This window comes from Erpetoichthys calabaricus, chromosome 1 (assembly GCF_900747795.2).
Source record: "Erpetoichthys calabaricus chromosome 1, fErpCal1.3, whole genome shotgun sequence".
In the NCBI taxonomy this organism is placed as follows: Eukaryota; Metazoa; Chordata; class Cladistia; order Polypteriformes; family Polypteridae; genus Erpetoichthys; species Erpetoichthys calabaricus.
Window position 1 is genome coordinate 247,008,843 of NC_041394.2, and position 20,443 is coordinate 247,029,285.

The following is a 20,443-nucleotide window of genomic DNA, read 5'->3' on the forward strand; positions in this document are numbered from 1 at the left end:
CAGCATACACAGTTTAAATTAGTCCACACTATATCCTACACACCATGGGATTAAAAGTGGACTTGTTTGCTCCCTTAAAATCTCTGGCATTTTCTTCCACATGCTCTGGAATGGGGTTGTGTTCTTATATATTCTGAAGAACATTCATTTTTTAAAATTATTTTAATGTATGCCTTTTTCATTTTATTAATAAAAATGTAATCACAAAAATGGCATTTTTTCATTTGTTAAATTTTCTTTTTTTAGTTTATAGCTATAGAATTGATATATCAATTTGACCAGAATAACCTTTTGTAATGAATGGCTAACAACATCTCTCAGTGCTTCATAGGATTTATCAAATATATCAAAATTATTTGTAAATCATTTGCAAATTTAAGGCACTTGATTGTAATCATTCTGTAACCATAAAATTGTGTACGCAATGGCCAAACTATTCTAGATATCATAGCTGCTTCAGCTTTTTTACTCTCAGTGCACCACTCAGAGTATTTTAACCCACTGTATCTGTCTGTGGAATTACAGCTGTACTGCGGCTGATTGGAAAGCCCCGGAGGACATTTATACCACAAGCATTTGCATGAATTCCACTCAGCAATGCGAACAGTCTATTTGAACTTCTAGCATCCGGCAAACAATTCAGAGCTTTCCCTGCATGGACCTCAGAAAGAGTTTTATCCCAAGAGCTATAAAGGCACTCAATCAGTCCATCAAGTGCTCCCAGTATAACTGTTTGTATTTATAATTACAATTACCTCACTGTAAACTGTTAATATTGCACAGCCTGAGGCACTTGATGAACCATTTGCACTATATGTACATGTATATTGAACTTGTGCTTTCATACTATATATTTTTCATTGTTTACTGTATTATTATTATTGTTATCATATTATTTTGTAGAAAAATAAGTTTATGAAGGATTTGCATATTGAATCTCATTGTACCATACAATGACAATAAAGGAATTCAGTTCAATTCAATAGAAGACAACATGGATTTACAGATAATGATGACTGGCTTCTAAGTTGATTTAGAGTTCCAAGAGCTATCCTCTTGGAGCTGTGGGCTGTTAGAATACTGAATACTTGATGCTTGATACTTGAAGAATACAGATGTATACTCGATGTTATTTTTATTATGAACTGCATTAAATTATGTAAATTACATTTTACAGATAAATTAATTTAATTTAAATAATGTATACTGTTAATAATTAAAAACATGTGGGGGCACGGCAGGACAGCGGTAGTGATGAGTTAGGGCCCTGTCCATGGACTGTACCTGCCTCACGCTGTATGTTTGCTGGGACTGGATGGATAGATGGATGGAATACTTAAACATGTATTCAATGTTCCTTAAAAATTTTGAAGAATTTGCATTCTAAGCTTACAGCTGGTTTTACATTTACTAAATAACTTATATTGCGGCAATTGGTTACATGGATAGAGAAAATAGAAGGATAGAAATTGGGGGTTGGTACATTTGACAGACACAGTATTGCTGGAATAAATTATTTCATCTAGGGTCACACGTGCATCCCAGCAAGCATCTTGCGGGTGGCAGGAACAATCCCAGGATAGGCTGCCAGCTCATCGCTACTGCTGCACTACTGTGCCCCCATGTTTAATATACAGTATGCTTTAATGCATTTCATCATGAAAATATCAAGTATACATCTTAGTATTCTAAAATGTTTAGAGAGCTGTAATATCATGAATGTAATGTATTCTGTGTGGCAGTCGGTGCTCCTGCATGCAAAAGAGAAAGCCAATTTAAGAAGCACGTGTTTATTCAAACACATAGAACACATAGAGTACAAAACATTTAATATGAACTTGATGGAATGACACTCAAAATTTCAAGTTCCTTTTGTTGCTCATACCACTCCTTAAACCACTAAAAGTACATTTTGCATTGCCTCCACTTCACTCTGTTATTTACCTGTTCACATTTGCTGAAATTCTTTATTTTGATAAGTGCTTTTGCCATTGTCTTTTAACAAAACACTCAACTGAAAGTGCTATTTATATTGATTTACATATTCAAATATGCAAAATCCTGGAAAAAGTCAGGGTGGGACAGCAAGCTGACCAGGATTTATGGAGCGGAAGTACGCATGGGTTTGTGCATCTGAATTGGTTTGTGTGTACACACATTTTCACTTTTGTCAGTACGCCATGTTTCAATTTGACTTCTGCACACAGAGTTAAAACAAGAGGGCCCTGGTGTCAGATTTTTTAAACTTGCATACAGACAAAAAGAGTCTGGAAATGAGCATACGCAGCTTTGTAAACAGAAGTCTGCATTTAGAAAAGAAAATTTGACAAGAGAACCCACCCTTATGCAATATTGCAGAGAAAGTGGTAAATGACGACATCCTTGTTCAAGTAGGGAAATATAACTAAACCAGATTAGTGACAATTTAACACATAATAATTCATATCACAAAACCATTAGTATAATGTGCATTGATGTGACAAACATATTAAACTTCAAAAGAAATAAATATAATGTACAGAGTTGTAGGAGGGCCAATACTGCGTATTTGCACGAAAGAACTTTTTTGTTTTATTCGTCAGTTTATATTGGCTACCTTTTGTCAATTCTCAGGATTAGAAACCAAAGCACAGTGAAAACACACATGTACAGATAGATCCATATCCCATGTCCTAAAACGTTTTTTACAGCCTAATAGTTTGGCACAACATGGCTTGTTTGGCACAGCTTGAAGACTACTGTAAGCAAATGGTCATAAATGAAGGGAAAGAGCTTTTAGGGTCCAGCAGGATTTTTTGCCCATTAATATTACTGAGTTATGAGCTGACTTATGTTTTCAAAGGCCACTCTCCTGGAACTATATGCTGAGTTGGCCACAGCATTAAAAAGACAGAAGGCCCAAAATCAGGCAGCACCTGTTCATATCCAGGGAACAACAGTTGGCTTTCCGGCAACAGGTACCTACTAGAGTGAACTGGCCGACACGTCAGGCATATCTCAGCCACGCTTCAGCTTCATCATGCCGTTCAATGTAGTGCAGAACGCATCACAAGACTTTTCTTACCTCAAATGCATGTAGCAGTGTCTGGATGTGTCAGGTGGGACGTTTCTCTGCCATTCAGTGGAAGTCTGCAGCATCATGACTGCATGTATACAAGGTTTATAAGCATTGTCCATATAGAATGCTTCAGGGAGGCAACCAGGCAGGATTTGAGGCACAATCACATAAACACATTTACAAGATTGTTGTGATTCATAAAAGGTAAAATGCATAGAAATGTGCACACGCCAGGTTTTATAAATCAGATTTTTTTTTTGCATACATATTTTCTTGTTTTTTGACATACATTTTCAAATTCTTACCCATGGAATGTTTTATAAATGAGACCATAGGAGTTCATGAAGCTATCTATACCAATTCAGTATTGGACTTGAGTGTAGGCATCCCCTAAAGGGATATACTGTCTTATTATTATTCCAACAATGTTGCCAACTCAGCAGTCGGAGTTTGACTTATTTTAATACCTCACAAATATAGCATATACAGTCATGGCCGAAATTACCGGCACCCCTGGAATTTTCTCAGAAAATGCACCATTTCTCCCAGAAAATTGTTGCAATTACAAATGTTTTGGTATACATATGTTTATTTACTTTATGTGCATTGGAACAACACAAAAAAACAGAAAAAAAGCCAAATCTGACATCATGTCACACAAGACTCAAAAACTGGGCTGGAAAAAATTATTGGCACCCTCAACTTAATATTTGGTTGCACGCCCTTTGGAAAAAATAACTGAAATCAAGCGCTTCCTATAACCATCAACAAGCTTGTTACACCTCTCAACTGGAATTTCCGACCACTCTTCTTTTGCAAACTGCTCTAGGTCTGTCAGATTTGAAGAGCGCCTTCTCCCAACAGCAATTTTGAGATTTCTCCATAAGTGTTCAATCGGATTTAGATTCGGACTCATTGCTGGCCACTTCAGAACTCTCCAGCGCTTTGTCTTCAACCATTTCTGGGTGCTTTTAGAGGTATGTTTTGGGTCATCGTCAGAGGTCACGGGTGTTCCAACAGGACACAGACCCAGCTTTCTGACACTGGTCCCTACATTGTGCCCCAATATCTTTTGGTAGTCTTCAGATTTCATGATGCCTTGCACACAGTCAAAGCATCCAGTGCCAGAGGCAGAAAAATATCCCCAAAACATCTTAGAACCTCCACCATATTTGACTGTAGGTAATGTGTTCTTTTCTTCATAGGCCTCATTTCATTTTCTGTAAACAGTAGAATGATGAGCTCTACCAAAAAGCTCTACCTTGGTCTCATCTGTCCACAAGACGTTCGCCCAGAAGGATTTTGGCTTCCTCAAGTACATTTTGGCAAACTCCAGTCTGGCTTTTTTATGTTTCTGTGTCAGCAGTGGGGTCCTCCTGGCTCTCCTGCCATAGCATTTCATTTCGTTCAGACGTCGACGGATAGTTCAAGCAGACACTGTTGCACCTTTAGTCTGCAGAACAGCTTGAATATGTTTTGAAGTGGATTGGGGCTGTTTATCCACCATTCGGACTATCCTTCATTGCAGTCTTTTATCAATTTTTCTCTTCCGTCCACGTCCAGGGAGATTAGCTATAGTGCCATGTGTTGTGAACTTCTTGATTATGTTGCACACATTGGACAAAGGAACATGAAGATCTCTGGAGATGGACTTGTAGCCTTAAGATGGTTGATATTTTTCCACAATTTTTGTTCTCAAGTCCTCAGACAATTCTCTGCTCTTCTTTCTGTTCTCCATGCTTAGAGTGGCACACTCAGACACACAACAGAAAGGTTCAGTCAATTTTTCTCCATTTTAACTGGCTTCAGGTGTGACTGCTATATTGCCAGCATTTGTTTCTTGCCAAAGGTGAGTTCAAACGTGCATCATATGCTTGAAATAAAACGATTTACCCACAATTTTGAAAAGGTGCCAATAATTTTGTCTGGCCCATTTTTGGAGTTCTGTGTGACATGATCTCAGATTTGGCTTTTTTTCTCTGTTTTTTTGTGTTAGTCCAGTGCACATAAAGGAAATAAATGTGTGTATACCAAAACATTTGTAACTGCAACAATTTCTGGGAGAAATGGTGCATTTTCTGGGAAAATTCCAGGGGTGCCAATAATTTCGGCCATGACTGTATATTAGTAATAAGAAAAAACACAAGACCTTGAAAGGTTCCTAAACTCCTATAAACATACTTATGGAAAAATGAGAAAGTCTACCACCCAAGTAACAGAATGAACAAAATTAATATGACATTTTCTGGCAGTCCTCCAAATGATTGTTCTGAATATGGACCTGTGCATAAAGTTAAATAAATAGGAAATTAAGTTGCAAGGAGGAGTAATGGGAGTAAATATTTAAGTCTTCTGCAATGAGGTCTGTGTAGTGCTGAATGCTATTTTATTAATGCAGGTGACATAAGTGCAAAAAGTAGTAGACAGGATGTTGTTAATAAAGAGGAGTACCAGTAACAGCACTGTAATAAATACTATTTAGCTTAGAGACTATGGAGGCCAAGGTGGAGACCTCTAAACTAGGACTGGCCATACATCGTTAAAACAACCTTTGTATAAGATACAGCAACATAACACTCCACATTGTATAAACTAGTATATACTTACCTTGCACGCTAACTGTTTTTCAAACCTAGGTGCTACAAATGTCCAAGGCCCCATGTTTTGAGGTTCTTCCTGGCTCCATATAAAATCTGCAAATAGAAGGGGTTTGTTAAAGGAACCTGTTTTCATAAGTTTTGTTTAGATGTGGTCACACATGTGTGCATGGGGGACAGTTTACAGGCTCAAATACTGCTATTTATCAGTCAGACTGGGGGTTGGCGCTCTCACCTGATCCTCTCTCCTCCTGTTCCTCTGCAGTTCAGCCGAGGGCCCTGCCTCTCAGTGACAGCACTAATGGTCCACCCACTAACATCACTTCTAGCCAACCATGACGACACCATTTCCGGTACCCAGAATTCTCCTTCCTGACACATCAGTTCCTGTTCTGGCCACCCTGACTCCACCTCTTCCTCTGTTAGTTCAGTTCAGTTGTGAACTCCGTTCTGTAAAGGCAATTTTTTTTTTTTCTGCCAAAACGTTCAGTATACGGGGTGGCCATCCCCAAACCTTTTTCTTGTCTGATGCCTTATTTTTTACCATAATGTTTTCAGATATTCTAAATATAGGACAATCAAAACACACCCTGCTTATATAGTATGCATATTGTAGGACAAAGTGGAATTGCCCTTTTATCTTTATCACGGCAAATGAGATGTAAGGCTACAATGCAAAAACTGCAGGCCCCCATCACTGACACTTAACTTTTAAAATCAGTTCAGCTAAATTGTGAGTTTCACAAATGGGCCTCTCTTAAAATTCTCTTTTGATGTCTATAGTGAGAAGTCAAGCAAAATTACACCTTTAATTGGCAAACTAAAAAGATTACAATATGCAAGCTTTTGAGGCAACTCAGGCCCCTTCTTTAGGCAAGATGTAATCTTTTTATGTCTACAATTTAATAATACTACTACATCAGCCAGAGCTGAATGACAATGGCAGTGACTCAGAGATGGCTCATTATCGTACCATTTACCACCAGGCTCAGTGAGCTAGAGGATCATAACTCAACTTTGATAAACAAAACATTTAATCAAATATCAGCTAAAAGGTTCAGCTAATGTGCACCCAAGAATCAAAAGGATCAAAATATTCATTGTTTCGTTTATAACCCAGTGTAAGCACCTGTAAATGTCTCTCTGTCTGTTCCCTGCTTGGATAGAAGTTCTGTACTATAACAGGACCCCTACTGCCTAGGCTGTGTCTGTAAAAAAGGTTCTAGCGACATTTACCCCAAATGATAAATGTTATGGTTTTGCCCGGACTGCATCTCTGGTTGCATTCAATTCAATCTAATTCTAAGTACAGTCTAACAGTGTTGTAACATGTACACAGGAAAAATGCAATTACAAGTTTACAAGTTACTAATTATATATTGCATACATATACAGTGCATCCGAAAAGTATTCACAGCGCATCACTTTTTCCACATTTTGTTATGTTACAGCCTTATTTCAAAATGGATTAAATTCATTTTTTTCCTCAGAATTCTACACACAACGCCCCATAATGACAACGTGAAAAAAGTTAATTTGAGGTTTTTGCAAATTTATTAAAAATAAAAAAACTGAGAAATCACATGTACATAAGTATTCACAGCCTTTGCTGATACACCTTTGGCAGCAATTACAGCCTCAAGTCTTTTTGAATATGATGCCACAAGCTTGGCACACCTATTCCTTGGCCAGTTTCGCCCATTCCTCTTTGCAGCACCTCTCAAGCTCCATCAGGTTGGATGGGAAGCATTGGTGCACAGCCATTTTAAGATCTCTCCAGAGATGTTCAATCGGATTCAAGTCTGGGCTCTGGCTGGGCCACTCAAGGACATTCATAGAGTTGTCCTGAAGCCACTCCTTTGATATCTTGACTGTGTGCTTAGGGTCGTTGGCCTGCTGAAAGATGAACTGTCGCCCCAGTCTGAGGTCAAGAGCGCTCTGGAGCAGGTTTTCATCCAGAATGTCTCTGTACATTGCTGCAGTCATCTTTCCCTTTATCCTGTCTAGTCTCCCAGTCCCTGCCACTGAAAAACATCCCCACAGCATGATGCTGCCACCACCATGCTTCACTGTAGGGATGGTATTGGCCTGGTGATGAGTGGTGCCTGGTTTCCTCCAAACGTGACGCCTGGCATTCACACCAAAGAGGTCAATCTTTGTCTCATCAGACCAGAGAATTTTCTTTCTCATTGTCTGAGAGTCCTTCAGGTGCCTTTTGGCAAACTCCAGGCGGGCTGCCATGTGCCTTTTACTAAGGAGTGGCTTCCATCTGGCCACTCTACCATACAGGCCTGATTGGTGGATTGCTGCAGAGATGGTTGTCCTTCTGGAAGGTTCTCCTCTCTCCACAGAGGACCTCTGGAGCTCTGACAGAGTGACCATCGGGTTCTTGGTCACCTCCCTGACTAAAGCCCTTCTCCCCCGATCGCTCAGTTTAGATGGCCGGCCAGCTCTAGGAAGAGTCCTGGTGGTTTCGAACTTCTTCCACTTATGGATGATGGAGGCCACTGTGCTCACTGAGACCTTCAAAGCAGCAGAAATTTTTCTGTAACCTTCCCCAGATTTGTGCCTCGAGACAATCCTGTCTCGGAGGTCTACAGACAATTCCTTTGACTTCATGCTTGGTTTGTGCTCTGACATGAACTGTCAACTGTGGGACCTTATATAGACAGGTGTGTGCCTTTCCAAATCATGTCCAATCAACTGAATTTACCACAGGTGGACTCCAATTAAGCTGCAGAAACATCTCAAGGATGATCAGGGGAAGCAGGATGCACCTGAGCTCAATTTTGAGCTTCATGGCAAAGGCTGTGAATACTTATGTACACGTGCTTTCTCAATTTTTTTATTTTTAATAAATTTGCAAAAACCTCAAGTGAACTTTTTTCACGTTGTCATTATGGGGTGTTGTGTGTAGAATTCTGAGGAAAAAAATGAATTTAATCCATTTTGGAATAAGGCTGTAATATAACAAAATGTGGAAAAAGTGATGTGCTGTGAATACTTTCTGGATGCACTGTACATATCTGTTAAAACACACCATAAAACTAAGCACATCAAAACTAATTAACATAAATGGAATTTAACAATATAAGTTCATTAATAATATGCTGAACTATGGCTAGTTAGTCTTGTGGAGCCAGATGTGATCCTCTAACAAGAATACACATCAGGGGACAACCTGCTAAATAATTTGTAGCGAAACCCTGCACTGCAAAGTCTACACCCACAGGGCTTCTTCCTAAAACACCTGCCCCCAATTCCTCTAGTCAATGAAGTTTAAACTGTCAGGATTTCAGGGAGAGAGAAAAGAAACTGAGAAAAAATAAAAAGCTAAAATTGCTGTTATTAATTCAGTAGCTCAATAGCACAAGGTAACTGAAGCTTAATAATTAATATGTACATTGTAATAAGCACTGCTCAAGAACTAAACTAAACTGGTACATTAATTTGTATAATAGGTGACGAAATTAAAACGTTTGGTCCAGATGGCCCTGCATGGTCAAAGCAGTCCCTTAAAATTGACCAAAATTTAATTTGAGTTTTTGTCTTAGCTATGTTTAGGCCTCAGAAACACATATTTGTACATATGTGTCCCTCTCCCCACTGAGATTTGTAGACCTTTTTATGTGAGTATAGGCCTCAAGCCTATTTAAGGATTCAGGGTTCTTTGAAGTTATGGGACCTGAAATATAACAGTAATCTACTACTAGACTATAAGAGTGGGAGACTATCTGTAAAGGAGTTGGACATGGAGAGCCTAGTCCAGTAAGGACTTTTCCATCTAACAAACCAAGAAACTAACTATTTTATGAAAGCGTTTAAAACCGGCCTATTCAAATGGCTGCCCGCAGGCCACATGCAGCCCAGAAGCAACCTCAAGCTGACTGGCCCAGCACCAGGTCCTGTCAGAAACACAGAAGAAAAAGTGAGAAAAACATATTTTGTGAGCCTTCAGAAATTCCTACATACATTCCTACAGTAGTACAGAGTATGAATGTAACACTTCGCGTAACCTAGCCAACATTCAACCCACATAGCATTGTTGTGTGTCTGGAAGTGGTAGTAGTAGTCTACCTCTATAATATAGTGATTTTTTTTTTTTTTTTTGTGACAGTACCTCAGCTGGTTGTGGTATCGACTATGCATTAAATGATTCAATAATCAACTGTGTGCTGAGTCTTAGATATATTCCAGTTTCATTAAGTGAGTGTAAATGTGGGTTTTCACAAATTAATCTAATTGATTATTTTCACTAATTTATCTAAATCTAATTAATTTAAACTCCAATGAGAGCCTCGTTATTCACAAGCGCTATGTCCGCACCTCTCTACCTACAACTGCTTAGTCCCTCCACTTACACGCTTCGATCCTGAGGAATTCATGGGTGTTACTGGGACGAAGATCAGTCACTAACACTCAAAGCAAAACACGAATTACGAAGACTGTACTTGATGAAAACATGCAAAAAGTTTGGAATTTTCTTTAAAACTCAATCAAATTAAGCACTGCTTGCTTTGCAGGACTACATAACTTTTTTTGTAGAATGTAGAGCTCATAATTATTCTGTGGTTAATATTCTTCAATTTCAGAAATTTTGTTTGTAATTTTAAACTATCAAGCAAAATTTTAGACAGTAGTTTACCTACACAGGTGTTGTAATGATAACATCACTGCCTCGCAATAAGGAAATGCTGGGTTTGTGTTCTGTGTCCTCCATGCCTGATGTTTGTAAAGCTTTTTGAGTAGTTTGTAAAGCGCTACATAAATACAAAGAATTATAACTTGATTATTTGTCAATTTGAAATTTTAAATGTTATGTTTTTTCCCTAAATAAACAAAATGTAGCGCTAGGTCTCTCGGCATCTATATACCGTTATAGTACCTTAAACGTTATCCAAATGCAATATATGTGTACCTCCACCTTTTTGTTTACAAAAAAAAGCACTGCTAATCACATATGTGGTGATTTAAATAAACCTATTTTCCCTCATTGTGTCAGTAGATGTATTTATGTGTGTTACTGTTTTCACTTGTAATGGGTTTGTGCACTGATATTTCTTTTTTAATCTGTTAAATGCATTTTGTGATGTGCCTGGGTCATATATGATTAAAATATTTACTTTATTCTAAAAGTGAAACAAATGTTATTGCTAATACTGTGTACTGTTTTATTTTTTATGCACTTTGAGATGTGACTAGGTCAGATATGACCAAAAGTTTTATTTTTTTTATTTCAAAAGTGGGAAAAAAAATATTGCAACTATCTCAGATTCTGTTCAGTTGTATTTTTTTTTTTTTCTTTCTATTTTTATATCATTTTTTTGATGTGCCGGTGTCAGATGTGTCCAAATTTAAAAGGCAATCAATGAATAAACATTACTTGTTTTTCAATACATTAATTTGTATTGGTTCAAAATTTGTTATTAACTGCTGCTTTTCGGATGCTGAAAATGTCAGGTCCAGCTAAATTTCTTGGTTTGAAAACCTGGCTAAACTGAATTTGTAATTAAATAGTTCTGACTTAAAAGGTGGGCCTGAACAAATATTTGAGAAATTCTTTAGACCAGGATTAAGGAAGGGAATATTACACAGTTTGTACGTTCCACTATGGCAAAGAGGAGATAAACCCTAGCTGACTTGAATTTCTGTTTTGTGTTGCTCATATTATATTCTTGTGTCTGTATATACTGTACTTGCATATATCCATCTTTTATTATGTTATGAAAAAACGTAATTATTTTGTTGAAAACTAGTCTATCAATATAACTGAACCATAAATAGAGAAGGTGATGGTTATTTTGTGTAGACTTCCACCAATTTATGAACTTTATTAATAAACTTAAAATGTATCTCTCTTTAGTTTAGGCGTCCCAGCTAGAAAGTAAAACAGAGATATCCCACAACATTTATTTGTGTATTGTGCATGATGTTTTTTTATTGAACAGTACTGGATTTTGTGTTTATGTTACCTGTTTTTTAGCCATACACTTGTATATTTGTAATGATTTTATAGTGTGATGACTTAACTGTGCACCTAAGAGTAAAATGAGTTAATTTTTTTAAACACCAAATTTATTGTGGTTAAGAAAGTCTATGAAAAAATCTTTTTTGTGTTATTATTAAAATAATGGCAGTGACAAACCCAATGTAATATGATGCACTACCCAGTGATAACAAAAACTAGAAACCATAGTTATAGACAGAGAATGCATATATAAGACAGAACGTTCCACGTGTAATGTTTAGGTGACAGAATACATGTTTTGCTTTGTATTTTCTAACAGTACTTTGTTTTATTTCATCCTACACCAGGAAGTAAATGTGGTAATGTTTACAACCTTATGGAAATAATCCTCAAAAAAAATATGGTCACCCAAAGGTTATGATTCAGATACTATCTTCATTTCATCATATGCCCTACAGTTTATTGCTCTTTCAGGTACAGAAGTCAGCCAATCATATTTAACCTTCATGCCAAAACAAACATTTATTATAACACGCAATGAAACTTTTACAAGTGCATTGGCTTACTTCATCATAGTATCTTCCATAAAACATTGGCATGAAACCTGTCACGATATTTTCATTTGATTATACCATGTTGACATCAAGTTCATTGGATCAAATAAATATATTACCAATGTCCTCTAGTTTAACATTTTTAAACTACATAACTCCACTGATTCTGCAAATGGCCTGAAGCAGTGGGGGAAACTGAAAGCAATTTAATTATTTATTTTCCTGATGCATATGTGTATGTTGCTGATACTGCAATTATATCTCTCTATTATAAAAAAAAAAAAACATGGGACATGACTTTTTTCCGGCAACGAGACGTGATCTTTTGAAGAGAGACACTTTGGAAAAGAGACCGTTTCAAATCCCACGAGACAGGCACGTCACGTCATACTTACAACCTTTGTAAGTAAGTCCTGTGATACACATGCAGAGCAGATTAGGGAAAATGGAAGTAGGAAAATTTGCAAGTCTCAAAAAAATAAGTGAAAAGATCACATTAGCACAAACAAACAGAAAGTATTATTCGGCGAAATAACATAAAAGTGAAAAGAGATCGAATGGTGTTTGAGGACAAAAGGACAGGTGCTGTACAGTCTCAAAAAAATAAGTGAAAAGATCACATTAGCACAAACAAATGGAAAATATTACTTGGTGAAATAACGGAAAAGCGAAAAGAGATTGCATAGTGTTTGAGGACAAAAGGACAGGTGCTGTACAGTCTCAAAAAAATAAGTGAAAAGATCACATTAGCACAAACAAATGGAAAATATTACTTGGTGAAATAACGGAAAAGCGAAAAGAGATTGCATAGTGTTTGAGGACAAAAGGTCAGGTGCTGTACTGGCTTTTAAACGTTTGAAGTGCCGCCTGAAATGCTGATCACGCGGAACGAAAGCAGCAGCAAGCCAGTACCTGCTCGAGCAAAGAGAGACAGAGAGACACTTTTAAGAGAGATCTTTTGAAGAGAGACACTTTCACATCCCTCAAGACAGTCATGTCACGTTATACTTACAACCTATGTCAGCAAGTTCCGTGATACACATGCAGTTAAAAACAAATTTATTTGTATCACCGTTTAAGCGTGGTTTCAGAGGAGTAGATGCGTCTCCTTGGGGTGTGTTCAGCCCCCCTCTTCACAACAGCGCAAAGCGCAGGCAGGGGGCAAAGCCCCCTAGTTTACTTAAAAGGAAATGCAGCGCTATACAGTGATCCCTCGCTATATCGCGCTTCGCCTTTCGCAGCTTCACTCTATCGCGGATTTTATATGTAAGCATATTTAAATATATATCGCGGATTTTTTGCTGGTTCACGGATTTCTGCGGACAATGGGTCTTTTAATTTCTGGTACATGCTTCCTCAGTTGGTTTGCCCAGTTGATTTCATACAAGGGACGCTATTGGCAGATGGCTGAGAAGCTACCCAGCTTACTTTTCTCTCTCTCTCTCTCTCTTGCACTGACTTTTTCTGATCCTGAGCAGGGGGGCTGTTCGCACACCTAGACGATACGGACGCTCGTCTAAAAATGCTGAAAGATTATCTTCACGTTGGCTACCTTCTGTGCAGGTGCTTCGTGAAGCGACATGCTGCACAGTGCTTCGCATACTTAAAAGCACGAAGTGCACGTATTGATTTTTTTATCTGTCTCTCTCTCTCTGCTCCTGACGGAGGGGGTGTGAGCTGCCACCTTCAACAGCTTTGTGCCGCGGTGCTTCGCATACTTAAAAGCCAAACAGCCCTATTGATTTGTTTGCTCCTTTGAAGAGGAAGATATGTTTGCATTCTTTTAATTGTGAGACTGAACTGTCATCTCTGTCTTGTCTTGGAGCACAGTTTAAACTTTTGAAAAAGAGACAAATGTTTGTTTGCAGTGTTTGAATAACGTTCCTGTCTCTCTACAACCTCCTGTGCTTCTGCGCAAATCTGTGACCCAAGCATGACAATATAAAAATAACCATATAAACATATGGTTTCTACTTCGCGGATTTTCTTATTTCGCGGGTGGCTCTGGAACGCAACCCCCGCGTTGGAGGAGGGATTACTGTATCTGAAGATTAAAAAATTAAATATTTTCTACATAAAAGCTATCAAAAGACAGTAGGAACAGATAAGGTAGGCTAAATAATAAATTTCCATCCGCATGATTCATGTTGAAGCAAGAAACACTTTAAAAAGTACTGTATAACATGGCTGTTATTTAAAGAATACTGTGTTACAAGTTAATCAGACTAACACAACAAAAGAGTAAGAACTTGTCCACAACATATTTGTTAGTATACTTTATTTCAAAGCCATTATCCAGTTAGTACAATGATGTTTAAAACTTTGCAAATGCATGTTTAAGTCCTCTAAATATTGCATTTATTAGTATTACAGTGGAACCTCGGTTTGCGAGCATAATTCGTTCTGGAAACGTGCTCGCAGTACAAAGCACTCGTATATCAAAGTGAATTTCCCCATAAGAAATAATGGAAACTCAGATGATTCATTTCCACAACCCAAAACTATTCATATAAAAATGATTAATACAAAATATAAAGTAAAAATACATAAAACAAATTAACCTGCACTTTACCTTTGAAAAGAATCATGGCTGGTGTGAGTGAGTTTCTAAACTCTTGTGGGATTCCACCTAACAGGACGACACGTGGAAGAGCGTCCCAAAACAATTGCAGTCTCCCAGCGCTGTAGCTGTTCGCCATAAAAGCAAATCCTAAAAGATCGTGGACATGCTATAAGCGCCTGCCATCGATGAGTGATACAAGGAACAAGGAACATTATAAATGCGCAGGGCACAGTACTACTTGGTCACGACCGTGCCTGACTGCTGTGTCTGTGTATAGAAGAGTGGCAGATACCGCTACAATAAATAACCACGCTGTTGCTGTTTCAAGCTGAATAAAGCTGGTGGTGCAAGACAGGGACTCAGACAGAGAATAGGAGACGATTGCCCACAATCTCGCAGCGAGAGAGAGAGAGAAGAACCATCAGCTCAGTTGTGATTACATGACGCTCAGCAGACAAAGCGTATACATACTACTCGTATTGCAAGACGTCGCTCGTTTATCAAGTCAAAATTTATTAAAAATTTTAGCTCGTCTTGCAAAACACTCATAAACCAAGTTACTCGCAAACTGAGGTTCCACTGTATTATTATTTAATTTTTAAAAGTAAGGCTTTACATCGTCAGGTTCTATTTACTCAGAGTTATACTATAAAATATTCTGGGAGTCAATGTCAGGACATGTAACCTCAACTAAACTTAATTTAAAAAAATCAGTCTTCGTGCATGGAAATAATTCTTAATACTCTAGATTAACACCTCAGAATGAATTATAAAGAGTACATTCTCTTTGTTTGCATGGTTTTCTCCCGGTTCTCCAGTTTCCTCTCATATTTTAAAGATATGCACTTTCAGTTAATTGTTTACTCTAAATTTTCACTGTATGAAGATAGTTGCATGTGTAAATGTGACCTTTCTTGCACCCAGAGCTACCAGGTTAGTCTCCAACATTCCATGATCTTGCATTTGACTTACTAAGTTAGATATTAGTAGTACTAGGTGTTGTACAGTGTTAGCCATTATGAATGTAGAGAAAAGCCAAGCAAAAATGATACCTTTTATTGGGTAACTAAAAAGATTACAATATGCAAGCTTTCGAGGCAACTTAGGCCTTGAAAACAAGAAACCTTGTCCTAGAGTGTGTATATATAAACACAGGGACCTCCAGTTTCTGTATTACATCTTGCCTGAAGAAGGGGCCTGAGTTGCCTCGAAAGCTTACATATTGTAATCATTTTAGTTAGCCAATAAAAGGTGTCATTTTGCTTGGCTTTTCTCTAGTTTAGATATTAAATGGATGAGTGAATGGAAAGTCCAACAATTTCTCAACCCCAAAAGAAGTACTATGCCAAGATTAGAATTTGGTTGTACATGCTTGACATACAACAAACACTGTATATGTTCATAGTTTGGGTTTACATGAGTAAATTAAAGTTGCATATCATTTCTTTTTTATCTGAAACACAAATAATGCAACATTTTTCTTCCTTACAGATTGGTATTTTCACATACTGTATATATATATATATATATATATATATATATATATATATATATATATATATATATATACATACATACATACATATATATAGTGTAAATAAGGCGGTGTATTGCGCCGACCCGGCACAGACTGACACAGAGGTACATGTAAAAGCACAAACCAAGACTTTATTTTTCTTCACCTATGGGGCACGTTTTCTTTGTGAACCCCACAGGCACAACACAGTCCAAACCAACACAAGCACAAAACCAACACTCCCTTCTGGCACCACCACTCCTCCCGGTCAAGCTTCGTCGTCCTTCTCCTGACTCTGACCACTGAGTGGTGGTTGCTGGCCCCTTTTATAGCCCACCCGGAAGTGCTCCAAGTGCTTGATCACCTGTTTCCGGATGCACTTCCGGGTGGGGCTGAAGACTCGTCCAGCCGGGCTCAAAGACCCATGCAGCACCCCTTGGCGGCCTCCCCAGGTCCCAACAGGGCTGTGGAGAACTCCATCTCCCATGGAGCCCTGCGGGAAGCTGAGGCACCACCATCAGCCAGGGAGGCTGTCACCAAGCATCCCAAGGGAGGTATTGAGCAGTCCACGGTTGCTCCCCCGGAACATACGTTGAAGGGGTGTCCCGACCAGGCATGGGACATGGCCGTCCGCCACAATACTTACCTTACCCATTACCTCATTAACAAAAACTTAATTGGACTTATTTGAATGCATTCATTCAAAAATAAAAACATCTAAAATATAGATGTCGTTAACAATTGAGCCATTAGATATTAAAAATTTGTCACTGATAGTTACATGTTTAAAGTTACTGTTTAATTTCTAACCTTTAGCACTTTTGTATTTGCCCATTTCTTGCTGTAGGAACTCCAAGGGAAATGGACAGAGCTCTTCCAGGCGGATCAGGGCAGTGTTATGCTGAGCATTCCCCGACACCTCTCGCTGTTTCAACAGAGCATAGTAATGTTTTCCAGAGCAAAAAACCACTCGATTCACACTGCAAAACAGAAGAAGATAATTTATGAAGTTAGAATTTTATTATCACTTGTTTCATTAGAAAGTTGACTCAGGTATTGCCATAACAAACATGTCACATCAGGAACACTTAAATATTTTATGATATACAAATAAATGTTAGAAGCCTTTAATTAAGACATAACATTATAATGAAAATAAATGCATGTATTGAATTAAATTGCACCTCATCATTATTGTTCCATAAATCCATTGCCATTACTTTCTACTAGTATTCGTATATTTTTTCAAATTTAATTTATTCACTATAAAATGGCAGAGAAGACTAAATAGTAATATAAATTAGAATAGAAAGATTCAAATTAACCCCTGTGCTCTACTATTGCTTACTAAACAATTCTTCTTTTCAATTTATGTGATAGGGAAGCTCAATCACTTGACCCAGCAAGGTCACACTGGTTCATCAATTCATGCAACACCAAATCTAGCTGAACAACCATCTCATCAATAAGCCCTAATCACTAATCTCCTAGCAAAGAAGCTACATTACAATATCAATGTGTCATCCGTTAATACTTTCCATCTAGGTCCACATGTAGAAAATCCATGGTATATTTCATGGTAAAAATAGAGTTAAGTTAGACTTACTCATTTGAAATTTTTTTTTCTATCAGCATGACACCAATTGCCAATATTCTTACATCATGACATTGATTTCATTTGCTGACAGAAAATTTTGAACATGACTTTGGCCTTAGACATTTCTCATGTGCTATAGGTCTGTTTCATCTATCTGTACTCAAGTCCCCTATTATGTTATGAATTCACCTTGTTTTCTCTGTATTCTCTTCAGGAAAGTAACTTACTTTGAGTAGAAGAGAAGAAGTTCTGATCCAAAAAAAAACATCTAGGTTAATAAACCTGTCTTTCTTTCCAGCAAAGAACACCTACATACTCTGGCCTCTAAAAAAATACAAAGCAACCCTGAATTGCATGTTACGGTGGCGCTGGCTATAATAAAGCAAAGGGTCATTGGAGATTTAAAACAATGTATGATCCAAACTACACCATCAAATTCTGTTTAATTGGGAAACAGATACACAAATACTTCAGCCTACTGTTTCTATACTCGCAGGTGGTGAGCTAGAGGCTGAGTTCTGAAATTGATGACTGCAAGGCCTTTTTCCTCAAAGATGGAAAAGAAGGTGCACTAAAGGAATACACTTGAAAAAAGTTCTCCTTTGAAATATTAAATAGTTTAAAAAAAATTAGAGACACACAGCCAGCATAATGCCTAATGCAGCTACTTATAATGTCTGGGCTGGATCTGCTGATATTATCCTGTTGCCAGTTGGTACTTGAATTGTCAAATGGTAGATATGTTTAACGCAACTGGATATCTTTCAGCTCTTCATGTACTGAGGTAAATTATAAAGTAAAGAATGGGTTTCAGCCCAAGTCTTGCCTCACATAATAACTAATAGATCATGATTACCTTCCTGAGGCTGAACCCGGAAATTAGTCCTCTGGTGAAAGACCACTTGGACACACTGCAGTTTACCTATCAGATGCTGGATTTGAAAATGCAATTATCTGTTTTCTCAACAAGGCTTATTCCCATCTGGAAAAAGCTGGCAGCACTGTGAGGAATATGTTTTTTTGATTTCTCCAATACTTTCAATACAATCCAGCCATTCTTCTTAAGGTGTAAGCTCAGGGATATTCTGGTAGACGAGCCTATGCAGTTCTGAATAATGGACCATCTGTCCTGTGGGCCACAGTTTATGAGGTTTAAGAACTGTGTCTCTAAAGTGAATATGGGCAAGAACCATCTATTAATCTTGGACTATAAATATAATACCAGGTCATGTCATTTGCTGAAATTCTCCAATGACTATGCACTAATACAGCATACTGACAAAGGGGATGAGACAGAACATAGGTGTCAGGTGGAAAACTTTGTCCTTTGATGGCAAGATAATTGTCTCAACTTAACATCACCAAAAACAAGGAACTGGTTATTGATATTTCACTGCAGCAAACAGCGTCTACACTCAGTCACTATTCTGGGAATGGATATGGAAATGCTAGACTGCTACAAGTACTTAAAGGTCCACATCAATGACATCTGCATAAGAAAATGCAGAGCGGACTCTTTATCCTTAGCAGGTTCTTCCTTTAATATGGACATTGACAATATCTACATGTTCTATAACTCTGTGGTAGCTAGTATAATTTTCTACTCTGCGGTGTGCTATGCTAGTAAAATCAATTCAAGAGAGGCCCACAAAATCAACAAGCTAATTAAAAGGGCAGGCTCAGTTATGGGATGCTGCACACTCTTGACCATTTGAAGTTGTAGCAGAGGAGAGAATGAAGGTAAAACAGATGGCCAATATTACAATGCTGAACAACATCTCTCAGAAGCACTATCATTACATAATTTTAGCCAACAAATTATTCAGCAGATGGGTGTAAGGAAACACTACTTGGGTTCCTTCATATCTACTGCAATATTCCTTTAAAGTCCCTCACTATGACTACTCTATTATCATTGCCCAAGTCACTAGGTTTTTGTAATTCTTTTGTGTATTTGAAAGGGTTTACTTCTGTTTTAATATTTCTATATTGGGTGGCATGGTAGCACAGTGGGTAGCGCTGCTGCCTCACAGTTAGAAGACCCAGGTTTGCTTCCTTTGTCCTCCCTGCGTGGAGTTTGCATGTTCTCTCCATGTCTGCGTGGGTTTCCTCCGGGTACTGCGGTTTCCTCCCACGGTCCAAAGACATGCAGGTTAGGTGCATTGGCGAATCTAAATTGACCTGTGTGTGTGTGCCCTGAGGTGGGCTGGTGCCCTGCCCGGGGTTTGTTTCCTGCCTTGCGCTCTGTGTTGGCTGGGATTGGCTCCAGCAGACCCCTGTGACCCTGTAGTTAGGATATTGTGGGTTGGATAATGGATAATTGAACTTCTGTAAAAGCTACATTTTCCAATTGGGGCAAATAAAAGTATTATCTATATTTTGTCCATCAGCAAAATTAAACGATCAAAAATTACATCCTTTTGGAAGCTGGATAATGAAGTGAAAATTCACTTTCCCGAAGAAATGGTACATGGTAAAGGAAAGCACCTTTTATGAATTTTATAAAATGGGAATATGAGATAATTTGAGCACATATGTTCTTCATAGGCATGAAGCCTTCAAGCCTTGAAGCACAAACTGAAGATGCCTA

At 38.0% G+C, this 20,443-nt stretch overlaps 1 protein-coding gene across 2 annotated transcripts in view; it reads right to left on the reverse strand.

Moving 5' to 3' along the window:
• dhtkd1 (dehydrogenase E1 and transketolase domain containing 1) overlaps nucleotides 1-20,443 on the reverse strand; it is an 82,189-nt gene that overhangs the window by 3,691 nt on the left and 58,055 nt on the right. For both annotated transcript variants that reach the window (XR_007934942.1, XM_028813800.2), the window contains exons 15-16: nucleotides 17,067-17,236; nucleotides 5,666-5,751 (exon numbers count right to left, since the gene is read on the reverse strand). Coding sequence is in view for 1 of the 2 variants with exons in the window: in XM_028813800.2 (XP_028669633.1) it covers nucleotides 5,666-5,751; nucleotides 17,067-17,236 (256 nt within the window). In the remaining variant the exon portion in view is untranslated. The remainder of the gene's footprint in view (nucleotides 1-5,665; nucleotides 5,752-17,066; nucleotides 17,237-20,443) is intronic.